The following is a 24,571-nucleotide window of genomic DNA, read 5'->3' on the forward strand; positions in this document are numbered from 1 at the left end:
TGGACCATGCCTGGTGATGTGATTTTGATGTTTTAGTGCGCCTTTAAACCAGAGCAGGTGCTCTTGGTATGTTAGTGGGATTTCAAGGTCCTCGAAAGGAGTGTATATATCCGGAGGTTCCTCTATTTTGTAATAGTGGAAGTCTTTTGTCACAGCGTGTGCTGCTGGAAAATGTATCCATGAATAGAATACCTCTGTCTGCCGAAATTCATGTGCCTCTATCACGAATATGACTGTACCACCTCTTGGTGATAGTCCATTCTATATAAGTTTAAGAGTTATAGTTCTTCTTATATTGACCGGAATGAGTATAGCATTCGGGTCATTTTCTTGAAAACTTGAGTCTTCCGCTAAGAATCGAGCTGCTAATGCTTCTTTCTCTCTTTCGTCTTCACTTTCTCCCATTTTACTGACAGACAGTTTTGTTGCAGATCAAGTTTCAAGGAAACAAAGATTAGGTGCACAATATTTTGGAACACTGTATCCTTCAATGTTGACTAAACCAAGAACTAATACATAGGATTCTCATCCTACTAAGTTCCGGCGGATATTAACCTTTCACCCACTCCAGGCGTCTATTGGAGTTTTTACGGGAAAAAGGTGTCTATGTGAAAAGCACGACTGAGTTACTCTAGTGTCTTGCGTTAGATTATCGCCTTACCAAACGTTGGGCGCCATGTATTGTAGTTCCTATTTTCCCAATAGGCTCTGCGCATTGGAATAACATAAACAGCAGTGTAGACGTAGGACTGAGGTCATCTAGGTCTCTACTGACTATGTTAGACTTAATTAGTTTTGCCAGCTAGCTCAGAGGTCACTAGAAACTTTCTCGAATGAACAGGGAGGAGTGAACTTCCCAATTACCTCGATCAGCGCTCAGTGCCTCATTTTCAGCGTAGCTCTTGTTGCTTATTTAGCGTGCATTGCAATTTGTGCCTGAATCATTGATGTTTGCACGTGCTGGCATAATAATGTAATGTAATGTAATGTAATGTAAGGGACATTTCTACCGCGCAACTTCCACTCCAAGGAGTATCTTGGCGCTCACACAACTCAGATGGAGGAGTTGGAAGGGAAAAAGGTGTCCTGATTTCTGCACACACATTACACTAAGGTCCTGCAAGTGGCGTCAGGCAAAGAGAAAATCCAAGTTTTTAATGCCTTCCTGAAGGGGGCTTCTTGAGAGAAAGACCGCAAGAACAGAGGAAGTTTGTTCCAGGCTTTAGTTCCAAGTACAAAAAGGGATTTGCCACCCTTTGTGGCCAGCTTGAAATGAGGTGGTTTAAGTAAGTTCTGGCTTGCAGATCTCAGACAACGCGCTGGATGGTATCTTTTAAACCCGTTACATAAATAGGTTGGGCCTCGTTGGTGGAATGCCCTGAAGGTGATTAAAAGAAGTTTAAACAAGATTGGCAGCCAATGGAGGGTGTTTAGAGCTGCTGAGGCTGACGATTTACGGGGCAGACACAGTACAAGGCGGGCTGCCGCATTTTGGACCATCTGTAGTTTGTGGAGAACGGTTTTGTTAGCTCCAACGTATAGTAATACTGTAGCGCTTTTGTAAAAGTCCGCTTTGAATGTTGTTAAGATCCTTGCCTGCTTGCACATACATACTCGCCCCGTTTTCACGTTTGTTTTTGCTGCCATTTTGTGACTGTGCCTCCCGGCCCGTAGCTCCGCCCCGCTCCCGCCTCCCAGCTGACCCTCCCTCCCACTGATAGCAAAGGAAGATCTCGCCAGCCCCATCGCTGTGACCGTCCTGACCGTCCTGATCTGGCAGTAGCGGTCGCTCCCCTGGCCAGCTGGTATCGTAGCGCTTAGCTGCTTTGCTGCTCTCTGCCAATTACCTCGATCAGCGCTCAGTGCCTCATTTTCAGCGTAGCGCTTGTTGCTTATTTAGCGTGCATTGCAATTTGTGCCTGAATCATTGATGTTTGCTCGTGCTGGCATAATACTGTAGCGCTTTTGTAAAAAGTCCGCTTTGAATGTTGTTAAGATCCTTGCCTGCTTGCACATACATACTCGCCCTGTTTTCACGTTTGTTTTTGCTGCCATATTGTGACTGTGCCTCCTGGCCCCTAGCTCCGCCCTGCCTCCCAGCTGACCCTCCCTCGCCCCTCCCCTTCCACTATCCACATATGACAGATGCCCATGCGCGCAGCGGTCGCGCCGAAGGTGCGCCAAAGGTAAGCCCGTCTACGCCCGTCCTCGCCTGGACCGCGTCCAGCGCCAGACCCCCTGGTCCTCGCAAAACCCACTCCTCCCGCATAACGTATGACGCCGCAACCCTCTTTGCCCTTAACCCCAGACGCACACCACAATGCTGCGAAGCTGCCCCAGGACACACCCATGGTCCATTCGCCTGCCACTCCTGCAAGTTCGCCTGCACCAGGACCCACACCAAATCCACTACCTCCAAACACAGTGCCAACTCCAACCACCTGAAGTGCATCCTGCTGAACACCCGCTCGGTCCACAGACACGCCACTGAACTCTAGGACCTACTCGACACTGCATCGCCGGACGTCGCCTTCCTTACAGAAACCTGGATGAACACTTCTTCAGCGCCCGACATCGCCATAGCCATCCCGAACGCTTACAAAATCATCCGAAAAGACCGCACCAACCAAACAGGAGGAGGCATCACCATCGTTCATAAGAACACCATCCGAATCACGACCAGCTCCGACGACAACCTCGCGACCGCCGAACACCTTAATTTCCAGATCCACACCTACACCAGGACCACACTCAGAGGCACCCTCATCTACAGACCACCAGGAACCCGCACACAATTCAACGAAGACATCACCGACTTCATCTGCCCACATGCCCTCACCTCCGAGAACTACATTCTACTGGGAGAACTCAACTTTCACCTGGAAAAGAAAAACGACAGCAACACCACCACCCTTCTGGACAACCTGGCCAATCTCGGACTCAAACAACTTGTTGACACCCCCACCCACCTTGCCGGACACACGCTCGACCCTATCTTCACCTCCAGCACACACATTTCCTTCGATCACACCACAGCTCTCCATTGGACAGACCACAACTGCGTTCACTTCAGCTACAAAAAGACCACGACCCACAACCCCCCACAACCTATTCCTCGAAGAAACTGGAACAAAATCACCACCGACCAACTCTTCACATCGCTTAACCAAAACCCTCCTGCCATATCATCGGATCCAAACCAAGCTGCCACCAAACTCACACAATGGATCACCCACAGCGCCGACGTAATAGCACCCTTGAAAAACCATCAGATCAAACAAGGTAGCAAAAAGACCCCCTGGTTCAACGATGACCTTAAAAAATCCAAAAAGTTATGTCGTACCCTCGAGAAAACCTGGAGAAAAAACCCAACCTCTGACAACCTGACCACCTTTAAGGACGCCACCCGCAAACACCACCAATTGATCCGTTCCACCAAGAAATCAGCATTCAAGGATCGACTCGACAACAACGTCCACAACAGCAAGGAACTATTCAACATCGTCAAAGAATTTACCAACCCCACTGCCGGCACAAACGACATCACTCCCTCCCAAGACCTCTGCGACTCTTTATCCTCTTTCTTCCACAACAAAATCGCAGACATACATAACAGCTTTGAAAACCAGTCCGATGAACAGCCCACTCCACCCACCTCCGAACCAAAACAGCACTCTCACAACCTTTCGCCTGGAATCCAATCACCACTGAAGACACCATCCGCCTGATGAACTCCATTCACTCAGGTTCGCCAACCGACCCATGTCCCCACCACATCTTCAACAAAGCAGACTCCATCATCGCACCCCATCTCCGCGATGTCATCAACTGTTCCTTCAACTCCGCTACCTTCCCGGAAAGCTGGAAACATGCAGAACTCAGCGCCCTTCTGAAGAAACCCACAGCAGACTCCTCTGAACTTAAGAACTATCGCCCCATCTCACTCCTCCCATTCCCTGCCAAAGTAATTGAGAAAGCTGTCAATAGTCAGCTCGCCGCCTTCCTCGAATCCAACAATTCCCTCGACCCTTCACAGTCCGGCTTCCGAGCCAAACACAGCACTTAATCCACCCTCATCTCAGCTACAGTCGACATCCGAACGCTACTGGACAACGGAGAAACAGTTGCCCTCATCCTACTCGACCTCTCTGCCGCCTTCGACACAGTATGTCATAGCACACTCATACAATGCCTCAACAACGTCGGAATACAAGGAAAAGCTTTGGATTGGATCATCTCGTTCCTTGCCGGAAGAACCCAGAGAGTCCACCTCCCCCCATTCAAATCAGAGGCCACCGAAGTCATCTGTGGTGTACCACAAGGATCTTCACTCAGCCCCACCCTCTTCAACGTATACATGAGTCCCCTCGCATCCATCGCGCGCCAACACAACCTCAACATAATCTCCTACGCAGACAACACCCAGCTGATCCTCTCCCTCACCAAAGACCCAAACACAGCCAAAACCAATCTACACGAAAGAATGAAAGAAGTAGCCGAATGGATGAAAAACAGCTGTTTAAAACTTAACTCGGACAAAACGGAAGTCCTCATCTTAGGATCATCCCCCTCTGACTGGGACGACTCATGGTGGCCACCGGCACTGGGTACAGCACCCATACCTACAGATCACGCACGTAACCTGGGCTTCATCCTAGACTCCTCCCTCTCGATGACCAGACAAATCAACGCCGTCTCATCTTCATGCTTCAACATCCTACGCATGCTCAAAAAAAATCTTCCGCTGGATCCCCACCGAAACAAGAAAGACAGTCACCCACGCACTGGTCACCAGCCGTCTGGATTATGGAAATACCCTTTACGCCGGGACCACAGCCAAACTACAGAAAAAACTCCAACGCATCCAAAACGCCTCAGCCAGACTCATACTGGACATTCCCCGTCATGCTCACATTTCCGGTCACCTGAGGGATCTACACTGGCACCCCGTCAACAAGAGAATAACGTTCCGTCTCCTCACCCACGCACACAAGGCCCTCTACGACCTAGGACCCGAATGCCTCAACACACGACTGTCCTTCTACACACCCACCCGCCAACTACGATCATCCAATCAAGCCCTCGCCGCAATTCCGCGCATCCACAGATCCACCATGGGCAGAAGATCCTTCTCCTACTTAGCGGCCAAAACCTGGAATTCTCTCCCCACTCACCTCCGACTTACACAGAACCACCTCTCCTTCAGAAAGCAACTAAAAACCTGGCTATTCGATAAATAATGCACCCACCCTCCCTCAAGCCCCTTGAGACCCTCTGGGTGAGTAGTGCGCTATACAAATTCCTGAACTTGAACTTGAACTGATTAGACAAGAAGGGATTCAGTTTCTGACAACCGCATAAACATGACAACTTTGCTCCCTCAGAATAAAGAGTGTATCTCTAGAGTCTTGTGAAAACAATAGACGGCTATTTCACTCAGTCAATCGTGCATGCTTAGTTTCACCAGAGTGCAGAGAAATAGAGAGACGGGCGTTTTTAATAAAAGGTGTTATTTTATTGAGCAGTCTTCTTTCTCATGCAAGAGAAATGAATTGCCACAATTGCAATACTTATGATAAAGTAAAGTGCGTACAGTAAAAGTAGTATTATGAAATAATACTGTAAAAGCATTGATATGGTTTCTTAGCCAAATGATACTTTAAAATATATAAAATATATACATACATAAAAACATTGACTAAACGAACTCAACTAGTGCTTCTAAGATACGCCTACCACAGTGTACCTGACCTAAGCCTAATACGTGGGAAGGAGTAAGTAAGTAGCAGTTTTAAGTTAAAGTTAGGTTTTTGCCGAGTATCGGAATCAAGAATTCTTTCTAAGGTTTTAATCAGCTCCGTACCTTGGTTATAGAATGAAGGAGGTCGTGTATCTCGCTTCTCAGGACTCGATCTCCCAGCAACCCGCGAGGGTAACTCGGGAACACCGGAGCTGGATTTCTCGGCTTGAGAAAAGGCAGCTTCTCCAGCGCGTCAAAAAGGGAGGGGCGGCTGTCTTCTGCTCCGGCAACAGCAGGGCTATTGGACAAAGTAGAACGTCGCTCTGCTCCCCACCACCGTGTGTGTGCTTAAGGCAACATTGGTATATTTATACCTGAAAGGTGTCGGGTTTGACGTAAGGTTGGAGATAAGACGTCATTAAGAACTAACAGTTCTTGCTGGACTCTAGGAGTTCTTGTGCAAATCAAAACAAAAGCAGGAGGGGGATTCCCGGGCTGCTGTAGGCTTGGTTTGTTTAAAGAACGTGTTGTGCTTTCTAGGAGTCTATGGGAGTAGCCTTGCCGTGCTTTGGACTGCATGGGCTATTACTAAATATGGATCTGATTCTTATGCCTTTATAGGGGTACTACTTATTAAAACCACATAAGGGCATGAATCGGGAATATCGAATTAGGGTCCTAGATAGAAATACAACACCACAGTGTTCTTCTGCGAAGCAGAAAATCCTGTTCAGTGGTCCCTTGGCGAATGAGTACCAGACCTCCTGGAACTCTTGTCGCTACAGCCTCTAGCTTCAGTCTGCTGTAGATTTTCAACTACCAAAAAAGAAACTAAGGGCCTGATTATGATCTTGGCGGACAGGGCTACTCTATCACAAACTTGACTGATCTCTCGTCCACCAAATTGCAAGTTCCATAGGATATAATGGAATTGGAATTTGGTGGACTGGATATCCATCACGTTTGTGACTGAATAACTCTGTCTGCCAAGATCATAATCAGGCCAAAAGTCAGAGTCCAATGGCTCCCTGACGACAACGCTCCCTCCTCAGACTTCGCCTGCAGCCTTACCCTGCTGAACTTTATTTACCTTCTTAGAACATTTTCTTCAAAATATCTTATAGGTACAAAGTAAGTGCTGACCGTGCCCAAACCACTTCTTGTATCCAACCAGCGCTCTATTGGGGCCGGACCCCTTTTTGTACTTTGACCCATTTTCGCACGACTAGATGTCCACAGTTGTCGCTTGGATCTTTTAGGCACTATTTTTTTCTAAAACTTTACAAATTCAGAACTCCGGTTCTACTGAGTGGATTTTGGTAATTTTGGCATCAAATATATATTTTTTAATGTACTTTCTTTTTCTTTTGTTATGCTTTCACTTTGGTCCTGTTTGTTAGCTGCTTAAATACTTTACACATTGCTTCTAATTAAGCCTATTTTTGCGGCAAGCTACCAGAGGGTTAAGCACAGGTTAGTCTAGTGACGTTGGTGGTTCACCCTGACAGGGATTGTGGCTGTTCCTTGAACAGGGGTCTTTCACCCCCGTTCAACCAACAACCTAATTTCTCATATTACTCATCTATGGCCATTCAGGCCTTAAAATAAAACCAAATCAGTGCCCTTTTGTGACCTAAAACTATCTTAATGAGAATGAAGCAGTTAGTTTGTCTCATTACAACCAACAAAACCCGACACCAAAGTGTTTTTATTCAGTTCAGTGTTTATTGCCTATTCCAACTTTTTGAAAACCTGTAAAAAAACTGTAGTAAACCTTAAAATTAGCAAGTCCCATTAAATACTAGGCCATTTTCATGTTACATTCGGCAGGTTTGACTATTTAACAAAAGTAGCAAACTTTGCCACTCTTTGTAATTATCGGATGCAGTAACATTGTACCACTTATACTTGTGTTCCCTTAGCAAACACATTTGTGCAGGGAGCGCAGTATAACATGACCCTTAGGATCAGTTCCTAAGAATTGCTAAAGTTGATAGGTGGGTGATTTTTGGAGGAGGAAGGCAATGATGACATTTCCCTATAAATGGAACAATTGGCTGGATCCTGTTCAGATTATGGTTTTTGTAGGTTTGTGATCTGCTTACATGGATAGAAATTGTATAATGACTAACTGATTTTACATTTATCATAATTGTTTGTTTGCTGTTTCCTGTTTAATGCAGATGCTGAGCGACGGGAAAGTGATACTGGCTTTGTTTCATTATGTAAAGCCAAATGAAAAACCCGGAGTTCACGACTGGTCTGCTGCCCATTTTGAGGATTTGCAGCTTCATGCAATTGCTACTCTTGGTACTGTGGCACATTTGCTAGTGGAAGACTACATGGTTTGCCAAGGAAATACTCGGCTTCTTTTGTTTTTAGAATGGTGTGTTGGCCAAGGTGAGTGATGGCAGAGACAGATGGCAGATTATTATGACTATTGATAACTTCTCTTATATTTTATTGGAGTGCCTTCTGATTTCCAATATCTGAATGGCAAAAAAAATACAGCTTCATTGGCTGTGCATGTAGCCTATAGAAATGTTTGAGATTTCCAGTACTTTACTTACCAGTGATTCTATAGGGTGTAGAAGAAGGAATTATTTTTACTTTCAACTTAGTAAAAACAGACTGACGAAACCCTGATAGTAAGGTCCCCGGTGACTTCAGGTAGTAGTTCAACAGCAAAGGTAATATGATCCACAAATTTACATGTGAAAGGGGAAATATGAGCCCGTGTTATGTAATGGGTGCTCTATCATTGTTTGACCTGGCCCTTTTTGCAGGGTTATTCCCAAACTTTTGCCTTCCTCCTGTATTTTTTCTGACCTGTTTTTAGGTGGCTGTAGGACTCTGGGCATGTTGCCACTGCCATTCAGTGCTAAAGTGCACGTGCTCTCTCCTTCAACATGGTATGATTGGATTGAACCGAAATGCATTTTTAATTTATCTGTAAGTCACTTGTACAATAGTATCCCATATACCCAAGGCCTCAAAATAAATGCTACTAGTGGGCCTGTAGAACTGCTTGCGCCATCCACAGAAGTAGAATTTCAAACCTGTCTCAGGCCACTGCCACTTCAGGGCCTGTATGCAGTTTTACTGACACAGTGATTTGGCATTTAAATTGACTTGCCAAGCTTGCAACTCACCTTGTACCACATATAGATCACCCCTAGGTAGGCCCTAGGCAGCCCTGTGGGCAGGGTGCTATGTAAGAAAAAGGTAGGACAAGTGTCTTTATTGTGTGGCATGCCCTGGTAGTGACAAAAACCCTATTTCGTTTTTCACTACTGTGAGTGCTGCTTCTCTCATAGGTTAGCATTAGGGAATCCCTGATATGTTTTGAGTGGTAATTCCAGATCTTAAAGGAGTAGTGCTGCCATGTTTGGTATGTTTGGAATAGTGGTGACATATCCTGTTTATTGGGGTATGTTTATTTTTCATTACTATAGTAGAAATGCCATTTTAGAAAGTCGTCATTTCACTGTGCTCATAACTTGTGCTTTGCAGCCTGAATCTAATCCACGTCTAGGGTATAGTGACAGCTGGGCTTTGTGCATACTTTCCAGGCAGTCATCACACAGGAAGGGGTTGGGTGTAACAGGGTTGCATCTGCATTCATCTACATACTAAATGGACTTACAGGGCTAAGAAATTGGGAGGCGGGTGCACTTACATTTGTATAGACTGTGTCCTGCACTCACACAAAAGGCTTGTTTACCCCCTACTGATGTCTGGAGCCAGGGCTGGGCTTGAAAGGGGGTGTTGTGCGCTTCTAACATTTCTCTTAAAATTACGTCCACATCAAAGTCATTTTGAGTATCATTACCAGGACAGGGGCTCTGACCCCATGTTTTTAAACACTGCATGGGATTTGTAACCAGACACTGCTTGCACTACATACTTCACCTCAGGATTTCTTCACTGCTAGGAAAACCCCTACTTGAACTTTGCTTTGTTGTGCTGACCTGCTTGGCTGTTAGAGAACCACTTTGCTGAGGAACTAGTGTGCTAGCCTGCTGCCTGTCTCTCTGCTCTTGTGCCCTCAGTTGTTCTCGTGGGACCAGTGACTGCCCAGAAGTGTTCTTGGGACTCTGAGTCCAGCCTCCCCAGTCACCTGCAATTAGCACTTGTAGAGCGATTCATTTAGAATTTGATTGTGCCCTAGAGAGAAGCGCATGTTGAGCACTTTATTCCTTTGTTTCTTATCCCTGAAACAAACACATTCTGGCGCTTCATCTTTCTAACTCTAGAGCGCGGTGCATCGCCCTTGAACTAGCAGGTGTTAGGTGCACCCGGCGAAAGTCTGAGGTGCGGACAACTTATCTCCAAAGATGGTGCGTCCTGAGTGCCTTGTCTGCCTCAGAACACCTTGATTTTGAAGCACGCCTATAACCCCGGGTACTCCCTAGTACTCCAGGGGCATAAGCAGACTCCACTCTGGTGCGCTCACAGTTCCCTGTGCTTTTCCTGGTTGAGGGAAGACTCGAGTGAGGTACACCAGTGTCCGCTTTTGTTTATCTGCCCTGCGAGTGTCCAGCCCGACTCTCTATTCCCTCACGTGGGCCACATGTGCGAGTGGCTACCTGGCTTTGTGATCCTGACAGAGGAGAGGACCGACAGTGACCTAAGCGGGATTGGGCAGTGTGTGTATCTCCATATAACAGGCACACAGGTGCTGTTATGCCCTGCTTTTGGTGCCTAAATTATCGCTTGACATGTAAGAGAAGAGCATGTATCCTGTATCTATGTGGTGACCTAGATGTGTATGGTGATATTTGGTCATTTAGGTGTTTTGGTCATTACATGCTGCATTTCATGCCCTGAATATACTGATATGTCTTTAATGCGTTGCGTTGTCAGGATAACAAGTACTGTATACCATACGAATGCATACTATGCACAGTGATGTTTTCTTTCATGAGGTTTTTTAACATAACAGTTGTTTCTTTATTGCACTTGTGATGTTTTGAAAATTGCCTAATTGGCAAAGTAATTACTGATATATGTCGTTTTGGTCTATGACCTAGGTATAATATTCTTCATATTTTTATATAACATGGTGTGTAGTCCCTTTCGTGGTGTATTTATTGTGTTGCTGGTGTGTGTGTTGCGCAAACAATTTACCCATTGCCTCTGGGATAAGCCTGACTGCTCTGGCCATGTGTGCAACTCCCTTACCCTGACTAGAGTGGTGGGTTCTGCCTGGCTTCTTTGCATACATTAGCCAACCAGAAACCTCATTTCTAACAGTGCCTATTTGGCCACGGAACACCTTTAAGCAGGTGCACCGGGTGTAAACAGGAACAGTGCGCCCTATTACAATCAATGTGCTGCGCCCAGGTCAGGGGCACACTTGCAAGTCCCCTTAGAGCAGCACATTCAGTTACATACGAAGCACCTGTTTACAAGCATTCTCATGTTTCACAATGCAGGTGGCAGCCACCTGCACTTTAAAGAGGGGGCAGAGTTTCCCCTGCAGGTGGGATCAGTGAATAACTGCACCTGCCCACTAGGGGGCTGCCCTCAGGGGGCATACTAACAGTGCTCCAGCTGTTTGTCTCTGCACCTCCAGCCCTAATATGGCACAGGTGTAGAGGCAAAGTGATTCCCTCATTTGCATAGGGCTACACCCCTATGCAAATGAGGGAATACCCTCTCATGATAGTGCTAAAGCTAAATGTGGGCCAGCACTATCAGTATTACAGCAGGGGTAATCCAAGCATCTACAGCCCCTTCTGTAATAGCATTGTGCCCGTTGTGGCCCCGGGGCCCTCAGCGAACTCAACTTCAAGATTGTTCTGACAGCAAAGAAGTGAACCAACTCAGGTCCTTTGCTACACATTCCATCTCTGAAAGTATGATAGTCACAGGTATTCCAGTTTATGCCATGTTGAGGTTTCCTAAGAGCTCTCCGGGTACCAGTAAGCATAAACCACCCTCATGAAGAATGTGGAGAGGTTCATCTAATTCTTTCAGGATTTCAGCCTTAGTGCTACACATTACTTAGATAAATAGCATGTACAGTTTCACAGTGTCTATTCAGCTTGTGCTGATGATAGACTGAGCTATCTCCCAAAAAAGGGACCATCCCATAGGAGCAGTAGCATTTAGATAGATCAAAAGGAAAGTGAGCAGCTCCTGATCCTTTTTGTTTTATAGTTGTATTTAATAATACTGTGCAAACCTGACTGGGGAACAACAGCATCGTTTATATTGGGGGTAAAAGAGAAGATTCAAGATTGTGCACAAAAAGTAGACCTATGAGGTGTATTTTGTCAGTGGTAAGACTCTTCTGTTGAGTCAGGGTGGACTGTGTAAGCTTGAAAGTGCCTTATCAGGCATTCTGCGTGTGGTAGTCATCAAAAAGTTACTTTTCATTGTGTACTGATATCGTAACATTACTGTATAATGTATTTGTGCACTGTTCAAGAATGTGTCTGAGCGATATCACACTAAACGATAATGTACATGTTTTTAGCAATGGTAATAGATGGTTACTTATACCATTAATAAAGCATTGCATTTGATGCTATATAAATGAAGAAAAAATTAGAAGGCTATACATAAATATCTATCTTTTCACAGATCACTTCTTTGGAAAGGGTAACAGTTTCCATGGTACAGGCGGTCGTGGGAACAAGCGTGCCCAGATGAGATATTGCCTTAGACTGCTGCGGGCAATGGTGTCCCTTGGCGATGAAATTGTGAACCAGGATCTTTGTGATCAGGGAGCAATTAGCCAACTACAGGGTAAAACATAAGTCAAGTTACACTATTTCTCAGAATTAAACTGTCTTAAACTGTAACATCAATATAGTTACATCAATTTCTATGTCAAACACAAGATAAGAAATGTGCATAAGTATAATTGTTTTTTGTTTGTAAGTTCTCCTTTATATCTTTCTTTAATATCACGTCTTTTTTGCATTCATGGTGCACACTAAAACTGCACTTACATTGGTCAGTTTTCCTTCATCAACTATGTGAGTACACTGGCACTTTCAGGTAGCATGAGACCTACTTTGTGGAATTTTATGATTTTTAAACGTCTCATGTTCACACGCACTTTCTTCTTGTATGTTTATTTTGGTTTTCGCATTAACTCTTCCTTCAACACAACACAATGTGAAACACAATTTAATAAATGTGAGAAAGTTAATGTTCACATATATTTGGGCTGGACCTCCACATGTGCTTCACCAACTTTCCTTTGTCCATGTAATCAATACTATTGTGCATTCTCTGTTATTTACTGTCAAGGACTGTTCCATGATGTACACAGGTGTTATTTCAGTGTTCACTTTAGTAGCAAGATAGGCAGCACAAAGAAGCTGACTGGAAAGAGTACACTTTTCGTTTAAGAATCCAACAGATTCTCAGTCCCACTATGCCTTGAATATGATGTTGGCACAGAGACTCAATTGTCTTTCTGGCTCAGGTGCGAAGGATCGCTAAGTGCTACTAGGGTCTTAAAACACCTTATTTTCAACTCAGTTTAGAGTTTTTTCTAATTTTTTTTTTAGTTCAGAAAAAAGTTTATTAGGATAAAGAATTACAATAATGTGTTCAGTATAAAAAACTGTGAAAATAATAAGAATGCACGAAATGTACCAGTTGGATTGGAAGAATATCCAGGATATAAAACAAAACAATCAAAGATTACAAATACAATCGAAATAACCATATCATATGCTATACTATATATAAAAAATTACAAATAGTACTATAGATTAACATAAAGGAAGTCATGGAGGTTTAGTGACTTCTTGCTGCAGAGGAGTAGGGGTAACAGAGTGTTTAGCACTATCATCAATGAATAATATAACTGGTGCCCACAAGTCAAAGCGTTTGGATGCCAAATGTGATGGGTACACAAATTTAGTGTCTAGCCTATGATTGTAGCAGACAGCACTGTGCTTGGTATGAAAGCTTAGTAAAATCCTTCCAGTTCTTCATTATTTGTTGGAAGGCCACTGCCAATAATAGGTCAATTATCTTTACATTAGTATCAGAACGGTCCCAAATAGGAGATAAGCTACCTAAAACGATATGTAAAATAGAGAAAGGATGGTTGGAGTGAAAAATCAAACTAAGTTGTGTCCACACTTTTTCCCAGAAGGTTCGGACAAACTTGCATGTAAAAAGCAAATGGAATAAATCAGCATGTGGTAGTAAGCAAGACCAGCAGTTATGTGAAACATCAGAGTGATATGTATTGAGAGCAAGAGGTGAGAATAGGAGTCTTTATATATAAAAAAGAGTGTTTGTGTCGTATTTGCGGCCCTAGAAGATTTCCTAAGTTTAAGCCAAATTTTCTCTCAGAAGTCTACAGCCCAGGAGGTATCAAATTCCTTTTCCCACAGTAATTATGTCTTAGGTTTGTCCCTTGGTATAGGTAAACTATGTAAAAAATGATATATAGTGGAAGCTTTAGACTCACGAAGTAGTAGGGAGTGTAATTTATCTGTGCAAACAGATTCAGGAGAACTGGTAAGAGGAGGTGAGCGGACTGAATAGCTTTTGTTAAGAGAGAGTATTTAGAACAAAAAGATGAAGGGAAGCCAAAGATGGAGCGGGCTTGTGAAGAGGACATAATCAAATCCTGATTATATAATTGATTCACCCAAATCAGCCCCCATTGTCGCCAGGATTTCTAGAATAAAGGTTTATTATTAATTAAAATGTGTAAATTATGCCATATAGGAGAATTAAGGAATGATAATAGAGGAGTTGTTGGAAGAAGTTTGGAAGTATCTTTAAGAATGGGGTGGAAACAGATTGTGGTTTGCGTGTAAAGGATGAATATTCCTGGAAGGAAAAAGGAGAAATGAAATATCGTTCTAATGTAGTCCAAAGAGGACAAGGCAGGTAAGGGTCAGAGAACCAACGTGACAATTTAGTTAATATGAAGATTTATGATAGCGAAGGAAATCAGGAAATGTTCGTCCCTCCCTCCGATTTTGGACGAATCAGTTTGTGAATGGACATACAAGACTTCTTGTTTCCCCATAAAAAAGAAGAAATTAGAGCCCTAATTTTTGGACCAAAACCAAGCCACTGAAGTGTGCGAAAAAGATAAGGCCATTCCACTCTGTCGAATGCTTTTTCTGCATTCAAAGTAATGGCTGCCAAAGAATGGGAAATGTGTGAAGCCTTGGAGAGGATATCAAAAAATAAACGTGTGTTGTTCGTAATAAGTCTCCCTTTAATGAAGCCAGATTGTTCAGTCCCCAGCAGATCGGACATGTGAGACTCCAATCGTAATGCTAAAGGTCTTAGAAAAATATTATAGTCTATATTAACTAGGGAAATGGGTCGGTAGTTTTTACAGTGTTGAGGATCTTTACCACCTTTAGGAATGAGGCAGATAAGAGCATCAGAAAAAGATCCAGCAGAAGCTCCAGAGTGCAAAAAGGTAAGTATAAGGGTATGCAATTTGGGACTCAATAAAGAAGCAAAATGAGTAAAAAATTCTATAGTGAGACCATCTGGACCAGGGGCCTTATCCATTTTGAGAGATTTTAAGGCACAATGGAGTTTTTTCTGTGTAATGTCAGATTCTAAAAGAGAAAGATCCGGGCGTGTATCAGAGGGATAGTGAATTTTGGAGAGAAATTGAGAGATAGAGTGTTCAGAAGAGAGGGATTCAGATGTATACAATGTTTTATAAAATTGAAGGAATTCATTTAAGATCTCTTCATCCTTAAATTTTAATGAGTTATCGGTACTAAAGATAGATTCTATATCGAGTTTATTTTGTTTAACTTTTAAATAATTAGCCAACAATTTTCCGGCTTTATTCTGTCCACCATAGAATTTTGCTCTAGATTTAAGTAAATAATTTGAAGCATTATTGGTAGTATCTTGATTAAATTGAAATTTGAGTTTTAGGAGTTCAGACAAGCAAGTCTTTGATTTGGAGGAATAATAGGAGTGCTCTAGTTTCCTAATTTTAGCTAGTAAGATATTGGTAGTTTGCTGTGCTTTTTTACGATTGTTAGAAACAAAGCGAATAATAAAGTCTCCAGCAGAAGCTTTAAAGGCATCCCAAATAACCTGAAAGGACATGCCGTCCGTTTGATTAATAGTGACATATTCGTGGAAAAAAGAAGTGAAGCATGATGTGAAGACTGGGTCTAAAAGAAGGGCATTATTGAAACGCCATTTGTGAGTCAGTTTGGGCTTGTGTAAAACACCAAGGTGTATGGTAACAGGGGCATGATCAGATATCAGAATAGAGCCAATATCTGCTTTCATTAATGATTGAGAGATGTTGTGAGATACAAAGATATAATCTAAACGTGGCTGAGTATGATGTACTGGTGAGTAAAAGGAATATTCTCTTAAGGTAGGATTGCAAAGTCTCCAAGCATCTATGAGTTTGTGTTGTTTAATGGTGCATGTAAATGTTTTATGAGATCTATGAGGTGTAAAGGGAACTGAGGAGTTGCGATCTAGAAAAGGGTCCAAAATATCATCATAATATTGTGTGATTTGTTGGGTCAAAGAAGTCTAGAATGAGGGGTTGCCAATTGTGGGTGCATAGAGGCTGCTAAATATCCGCTCCTTGGAAAGGCTACCCACCTTCCGAAAGGCCATTAAAACTCACCTGTTCCCCTCTCACTAGACCACCTTTACCCCCACTCTTCTCATTCTCAGGTTAGGGTATGTGGCTCTTTAGCGCCGGGACGCCTCTTCGCTGGGGCAGCTGTTTGCGCTCTGCCAAACTATAACATAACATAACATAGATGTTCAATAAAGAGACCGGAACCTTATCAACCACAAATTTGACAAATATCCATCTACCCGCTTGGTCCGTGCAATGTGATAGGATCTTAACGGAGAGGGAGTTACGGGAGGGAATAATAACTCCATTGCGTTTGCCATCACCCGGGCAGAAGAGAACTTCACACACCCAAGCTCTTTTGAGTCTCGCAGACTCGTCAGAAGTTAAGTGAGATTCTTGTATGCATGCAACATCTGCCCCTAGTTTAGCCAAATGTTTCAAAACCCTCTGACGTTTAATAGGTCAGTGTAAACCCCTGACATTCCAAAAAATGATGTTTAAAGGCATGAATTAAAACTGTGGATATACAGAAACTTCCAATAAGAACATTTTAGGTAAATTAGGGTATGATTACCATCAAACCAACTGTACAAGAAAGGAAATAATTGAATTAGGAAAGGAAAGCAAGAAGGAAAAAGAGGAGAAAGAAGTAACAGCCTCGGAGAGAAAGAAGAGAAATACAAAGTTGAGGAAAGAAATGAGAAGGGCAAGAAAGAAGATAAAGTATTCAGAGAGAGAAAAAGAAGAAAAAAAGGAGAGATATCATGAAAAAGAAAAAGAATAATTGAGAAGAAAAAAAGGAACTTACAAACAATCAAAGACATACGAGAGGTGGAGGGATGGAAGGCCACACGGAACAATGCCATATCCAGGACCCACAAGGGAGGATGGAAAGGAGGGCAGAGCGAACAGACTTCAAACATAAGGAAGAAAAAGCACACAGATACAACCTGTTAGAAGAAAAAGAAGGAGTAAATACAATGAGAGCAATAACAATATAAGTTAACTGCTGTGTACATATTAATAGATAATAATTGGATCAAAAACCAATGTAGAGCATGAAAATATTGTAACCATAACAGAGTCTGCAAACAGTCTAGTTAGAACTAAATGAGGAATTAGTCTCCATTGTGTCAGCGTGATAGGAATAAAGGAAACTCTTCAGCTTTATTGGATCCTCGTAGGTAGTGGTTTTATTGTTGATGGTCACTTTAAACAAGCAAGGGTGGAAAAGACCATAGCTTGCACCCATTGAACGTATTTGCGGCCTCAGTGCTAAAAACTTCTTTAGTCGATCAGCAGTCGGTTTGGCGTAATCTTGACAAAAGAATAAAGAACTTCCTGGCCAAGTTATACGATTAATTGCTCTGGCTGCTGACAGAATCCTTAATAGTTCAGTGTATTCAAGAAAATACAAGATCAATCCTCTCGGCTTTTGTGCTGGCGAAGAGGATGTTAAACGAGATGGTGGACCCAATCTATGAGCTCTCTAGATGTTCAAAGTAGTGCTCTCAGGTAACTTAAGAAAATTTGGAAGAAAGGATTTGAAGAAGGTGGGCAGGTCCGAACCTTCTGTTCCCTCAGGAAGACCATAAATATGAAGATTGTTCCTCCTATTTCTATTTTCCAAATTCTCAATTTGTTTGTGAAGTATGGAAACCTGTGAACATAGGGAGTCCACTTTAGAGGTAGAGGAAGACAAGTAGTCAAACTTCTGCTCTAACGTAGTGTCTCGTTGGTACATATTTGACCATTTTTCAGAAAGCATCTGAAGCGTAGAATTGGTCTCTTCCATAAATGGGCGCAAGGCTCTGATCTCCTCCAATAGCAAGTCCTTTGTGACAGAATTGGATTGTTTGGGTGGAGAAGGAGGATCCTTTTTCAATCTTTTTGTTGATGCTTTAGTGATATTAGACCCCAGAGCAGTGTGAGATGACGATGCACCTTTGGGCGAGGAAATGGCTGAGTCCTCAATGGATAAGCAGTTATAACGTGAACTAGTATGAATCAGAAATCTCTGAGGTACTGGTATAGATAAAGATGGATTTTTAGATACCCTGCCCATAAACCAGAAGAAAGCGTCTCATGAACATAGAATAACAGTAATCACATGTCAAATTATAGTAAGCAGAAAAAGAGCTCTGTACCACAAGCATATAAAACAGTGGACTCAAATAATGAAATAAATTGTTGTGTCAATGTAAGCGTAAGCTTAATACCATTAATGCATCAGTGAGAGTAAGCGCATTTAGAAGTATATTATGACTACTTCAAACTACCCATGCACTAGTAAGAGTTAAAACCTATACAAGAAAAGTTATACAAAACTGCAAGGTATAACATAAATGCGCAATTTCATCTAATAATAATGGACAGAATACACTGTAATAGGAATTCCATGCACTTGGCGCATGACAGGATGTCAAAACATAAATTTACCAATAAGAAGCGAGACTATGACTGAATAAACCATACAGCATGCTTAATTTGGTATTATAGCCAAGAGAGCCACTTTAAATAAATAAGTTTGTGGCACATTCTTGTAACATTGCAGGCTCTGAGAGAGGCAATTAAGAAATACATATGATTTCACATACACTGACTGGCCACACAGAAACAAGATTGCTGAAATGCCGTTCTAAAGCATGGAATTGAGGTCCAAATTCACTTTTCTGTGTAGCTTCTAATGTTGAACATAAATAGTCAGTAATGTAAAGCCAGTAAATGAATGAAGCATTACTCTTTTTGAAGAAGCAGCACAGTGAAAACATTCTCCTCAGCATGCAAACTGCTCTAAAGACATAATTTCCAATATGTGAGTCAGGAAGTAATAGGATTCACAGAGGAGACATTGCGAAATGAGGCCATAAATCACTGCAGAAACTTATCTTTAAGCTTCGTGAGGCATCTTTAATTCTGTGCTGCCAGTGAAGGTGCCACACGTGAAAGGAAAACAGCTCCCTCAGCGTGCGAGCAACAATTAAGCAGCTGGTACAAATACCTCAGCTGTGAGCAAAAGGGTCACCAACAGGCCAGAGCTTGCCATAAAAGAGACGAAAACACCTCTATCTAGAGGTGCTCACATTCCAACCCCGGTTTCTGCAGTTTTGTCGACCTTCGAAGCTCATATGAAGCCAGAAAATCCCTCAAAGAGCCCCGTCACCTCAGGCGAGTCACGGGAGTGCTGCCATCTTCCTCGGGCGCTAGCCACCCTCCCCCCTCGAGTTTTTTCTAATTTAATTTGAAGTCTTAGTCATGCATTACGATTTCCTTTGTAACCCTACACTTCGTTATTTCATTGAGAATTCCTTCGCTATTTATGAAGTATCCTTCCTGTGGCAGTAAATGAGCAATAAATCACCAACATTTTATTTGTACAGTGCGCCTTTCTTCATGCCATTCCACTAAGTAAAGTAATTTTTTGTAAAGCTATGTCAAGAAGACGAAAGGACTGGGAAAGCATTCACCAGAGAGGAAAGCTGGAGAAACACGGTCGCACAGAGGAGCACAGATAGTGCAGTAAGGAGGTGTGGAGCAGGGTGAGAAGAACACTATTATGACCTTACCTCCTCCACCAAAAGACTCTATGCGAGGGTGGTCTAGGGAGTTCAAAAAGAATAGATCCTATTGACGTTACTGACTGCATGTTGTCTATGGAAATCTTTAAGACCGGTATGGTTGTAACTTGCTCACTATCAAAAATGGCTACGATATTGACATCAGAATACAAAAAAAAGAGTTACCCCTGGTATATTTAGCAGGGAAGGGGGTATTTGTGTCAGCAAAACAAGAATCCCTGTTTCAACAGTAGTAGGCTGGAGTGGCCAGACAAAATAGTGCTAGAAGGGGTAGGAGGTATATAGATAATACTCCCTATATTATTTCACTCATGGCAACTTATTAAAGCAGGCAAAGAATAGACATTCACACAAAGGTAACTGAAAGTATACTCAAAGAATCAATTTTTGTTGGTTGCAAAAAGATTAAAACAATTTATTACCTCCCGACACGGGTTACAATCTAAAACATGATAAAAACATTAGGTTTAAGAACCACCAACGGTGGTAAGACAATACTATATGATAGAGTCAAAAGTGAACAGAAACAGTCGACGCGGCGTTTCGGTGTTTTCTAAGTCTTCACACCTTCTTCAGGACTTTTGTACAATATTGACTCAATATCTATAAAATTAAAAATTACATTTTACTATATGATTTCATATATATAAACAACCAACAACCTTACATTACCACTGCCTTGCTTAAAAGGTACATACCTAATATTTTTAAATACATTTCTTATCTAAGAACCCCTAGACATTCATTTCTTTATCGAAGAAACACAGAATTTATTTAGAGCTTGGTAATAGAATCTCATTGGATTAATTTATGTGCATACTATTCAATATAAAGAACTTTCTTTATGCATGATTCTGCTGTTGGTAATTATTAAATATTACCTGTTGTGATGTAAAAAAGGATTAAATTTCTTTCCCTCTAGGTTTGGATTACTTGCAACAATAATCTTTCACAGGCTGTTTGAAGATAAGCATAGAGTACCATTTAGTGGTTTTGCCTTATTATAATATTATCAAGAAAACAAATTTATTACACATTTGTGGCCAGAGTTTACCTTCGTAATTGATTGAGTGAAGCCTACGTGTGCAACGGAGGAGCCACCGTAAATATCAGGGATGGGTCATCTTTTTCTTAGAATCTAAAACAGTCATATAGTTCCAAGATTTATTTATTATATATACGTGAGGGCTACATATTCATCCTAGTCAAGAAAATGACCAAGGCTACTGACCTGTTTATATTTTTTTACAGAAGATCTTGAGAATATGGATCAAACTGCGACAATCTCTTTATGCCAGTCTTCACCTTCTTGCTTTACCGAAGTGGTCTAATATCAATAGAAATGATTATGTTTAGGATCTTGCATGGATTTTATAGTTCTATAAAGTGGTGACTCATTGTTAATGATTATCCCACTTTACGAAAATAATCTTAGGGGCTACACGCTTGTTCTATTTACCGTGATTGGTATACATTTGATACCATGACTCTGGACCAGCGTGTCATGTAGTCTATATTTTACCTTCATTGAAAAGATATTTCAATAAAGCAAATGGCAGTATTTTGGTATCAGAGATTTTCATACTGCAGCTTTTAAAACGACCCTTATTGGCTGTTCTGAGAGAAAAATTGCAACTACATTTTAACCCAGTTACCCAAATGAGTGGAAATGGTCCTTATTCCTAGGTCTACTCAAATCTTAACAGAGGGGGAAAAAACGGTCTCCTCATCTCGGCGAGTATTTTGCCTACCTTGGATTTAAAATTCGGCCTCCCTGCTCCTCCGTGCATCAGGACTTCATGGCGATTCGAAGTAGAGTGAGCCTCTCTAAGGCTCCGCTTTTTATGCTGCCGCCGCCTATGCCGCCCCGGAAGTGGTAAATGTTACGAGTTACACCAAAAGATGGTATAATGGAGTTATGGCGCTAATATCTTCAACTTATGACTAAATTCTGCCTACCGGAATTGTATATATCATAACGTCTTTTTTGGCCGGGGGAACCCGAGTTTCATTCATATTTACAAGTATCTGACCTGGAAGTGCATCTGTATAATTGACAATCCGGCCGGTAATAAACTGCTCGATTTTGCCTAGATACCAAAATGACAATAGCGATATTAAACAGACACATGTGTTTAAGATAATGGATATAAAATCCACATACCGATGTATGTAATGTTTAAGACAACCTGGTTTTGTGTCGGCCATTTTATGTTGGAACATGTCGAATAGGGCGTGTCGGTCATATTGAGTTGGGACGCGCCTAAAGAAAAAGTATTGGCCGTTTTAACTAGAACTAAGTTCGGACAATCTCCCGATTTCTTCCTGTTAACCCTGATGTCAACATATTATCAAGCATATCACAATACATTACATAGTGAACACCAATGCCACTCCATTTTTAACAATTATACATTATATACAGTATATTTTGCTGAATGTAACATCTTCATTATCCTGGATGAGAAATTACATAAAAAGTGAACACACCAATATTATATTTGTTGTCTGAAAACATTATGGTTATAAGTTCTGGCCGTTTTAAGTTCGCTTAATCTCCCAATTTCTTCCTGTTAACCCTGATGTCAACATATTATCGAGCATCTCACAATACATTACGTGGTGAACACCAATACTGCTCTATTACATTTTTGACAATTATACATTATATACAGTATATTTTGCTGAATGTAACATCTTCATTATCCTGGATGAGAAATTCCATACAAAGTAATTACATAAAAAGTGAACAAACCAATATTATATTTATTGTCTGAAACCTTTATGGTTAGACAGTTCTAGCACAACAATCAATGTGTAGCTGGAATTTACAATTGCTCATTGATACCTTGGCCCTAATTGTTGTATAAAGATCCCTAATTAATCTATAAGATTCTTAAGAATAAACAAGCTTAAAACCTACCTAAACTATGTAGATATACATGCCGTCTTGCTTGAAGAAAAACAACAAGCTATAGTTCTTTGTACAGATTTTAGACTGACACACAATCTTTAGCATATCTATTATATTCATATCTAGCCTATTTTTATAAGGAGGGGACTGTCAGGTAGTGTTCTACTCCAATTATAGGATTATTCTTTCCCACTCCTCTCTATTGTTGAGACCAGTCCGATATGTGTCGAATAAGGACATAAAGAATTGTTCTCTTTTTTCCTTTTATTATTAAAATTACCGCCTCTTGAACTGTGCATTATGACCTCTACCACACACCACTTCAGATCCTCTAATTTGTGGTTGTGTGTTGTCCAATGTTCCACTAGTGGAGCAGATTTCTTTTTTGTCCTAATGGCGGACCTGTGTTCAGTAATTCTTGTTTTAATTTCTCTGGCTGTTTCACCTATGTAGGCTTTATTACAAGGGCATATTATTATGTAAATTAGATCTTTAGTTTTGCAATTAGCAACATTTTTTACATTGTATGTTATACCATTATAGGATATCAAGTTTCCTTTGATCATAGATGCACAATTAGAGCATGTATTGCACGTAAAATTTCCAGTAGGGAGGGGAGTTCTATTAATAGTATTGGAGATGTTGCGAGTCTTATCTTTGTATGTATGAACCAAACAATTCCTAATTGTTCTGTTTCGACGGAAACTGAACATTGGTTTCGGGATTTTTTCACCAGGTCTATTATTTAATAAAGACCAGTTGCGGTTTATAATATTTTTTATTTTATTTCTCGCTACACTATAGTTAGTCACAAAGATAAGTCTATCATTGGTTTTATCTACTTTTTCCGTGTCTTTCTTGAAAAGTGTCTCTCTATTGTAGTATTTCGCACGTTTGTATGCGCGTTTAATAAGTTTGTCAGGATATCCCCGATTCCTAAGTTTCATTGAAAGGGCATCCGCATGTTTATTAAAATCATGTAGATTAGTGCAATTGCGTCTGATGCGCAGATATTGTCCAAAAGGTATGTTGTCCTTTTGACTATTAGGGTGATTACTTTTATAATGTAGCAATGTATTACGGTCACTTGGTTTAGTATAAAGATCAACCCCTAATGTCGCATTTTCCACTCTGATTTTGATATCCAAAAATTCAATTGCCTGTTTATTAAAATTAGAGGTGAATTTGAGATTGTTATCTCCCAAGTTCAACCAAAGTAAAAAATCATTAAGTAACTCTATGGTGCCTGACCAAATGAAAAAAATGTCATCGATGTATCGTGACCAACATGTAATGTTCTCACTGAAAGGTGCTATATTGTTAAAAATGTGCTTGTCTTCAAAAGCCGCTACATATAAGCAGGCTAGACTTGGGGCGCAGGTCGCCCCCATACTGGTCCCCTTTATCTGCTTAAAAAAGTTGTTTTTGAACAAGAAAATATTGTTTTTCAAGATGATTTCTGCACATTCTTCTTTCATAGTCTTCAGACCTCATGAGAACTATGCTCCCTCCCTTATCACCAGGTTTAATGGTAGGAATTGTTTGGTTCATACATACAAAGATAAGACTCGCAACATCTCCAATACTATTAATAGAACTGTTTCAGCCCTTGGAAAAAATATCGGGCTTTCTTCAGGACCTCTCAAAATGCGTGTGATAAAGTGAAAATAAAGTGAGTGATAAAAAATTACCACGTATATTGCATATTTACATTCACGCAAAGGAATGTGTATCATGCAGAGAGGACCGCCCGTTTTGTTGTCCTC

General features: G+C 41.5%; 1 protein-coding gene across 1 annotated transcript in view; it reads left to right on the plus strand.

Moving 5' to 3' along the window:
• Positions 1–24,571, plus strand: part of CFAP69 (cilia and flagella associated protein 69) — a 552,009-nt gene that overhangs the window by 288,593 nt on the left and 238,845 nt on the right. The window contains exons 12-13 of the mRNA XM_086941791.1: positions 7,924–8,140; positions 12,332–12,496. Of these exons, the coding sequence (XP_086797917.1) occupies positions 7,924–8,140; positions 12,332–12,496 (382 nt within the window). The remainder of the gene's footprint in view (positions 1–7,923; positions 8,141–12,331; positions 12,497–24,571) is intronic.

This window comes from Lissotriton vulgaris, chromosome 10 (assembly GCF_964263255.1).
Source record: "Lissotriton vulgaris chromosome 10, aLisVul1.2, whole genome shotgun sequence".
NCBI classification, from domain to species: domain Eukaryota; kingdom Metazoa; phylum Chordata; class Amphibia; order Caudata; family Salamandridae; genus Lissotriton; species Lissotriton vulgaris.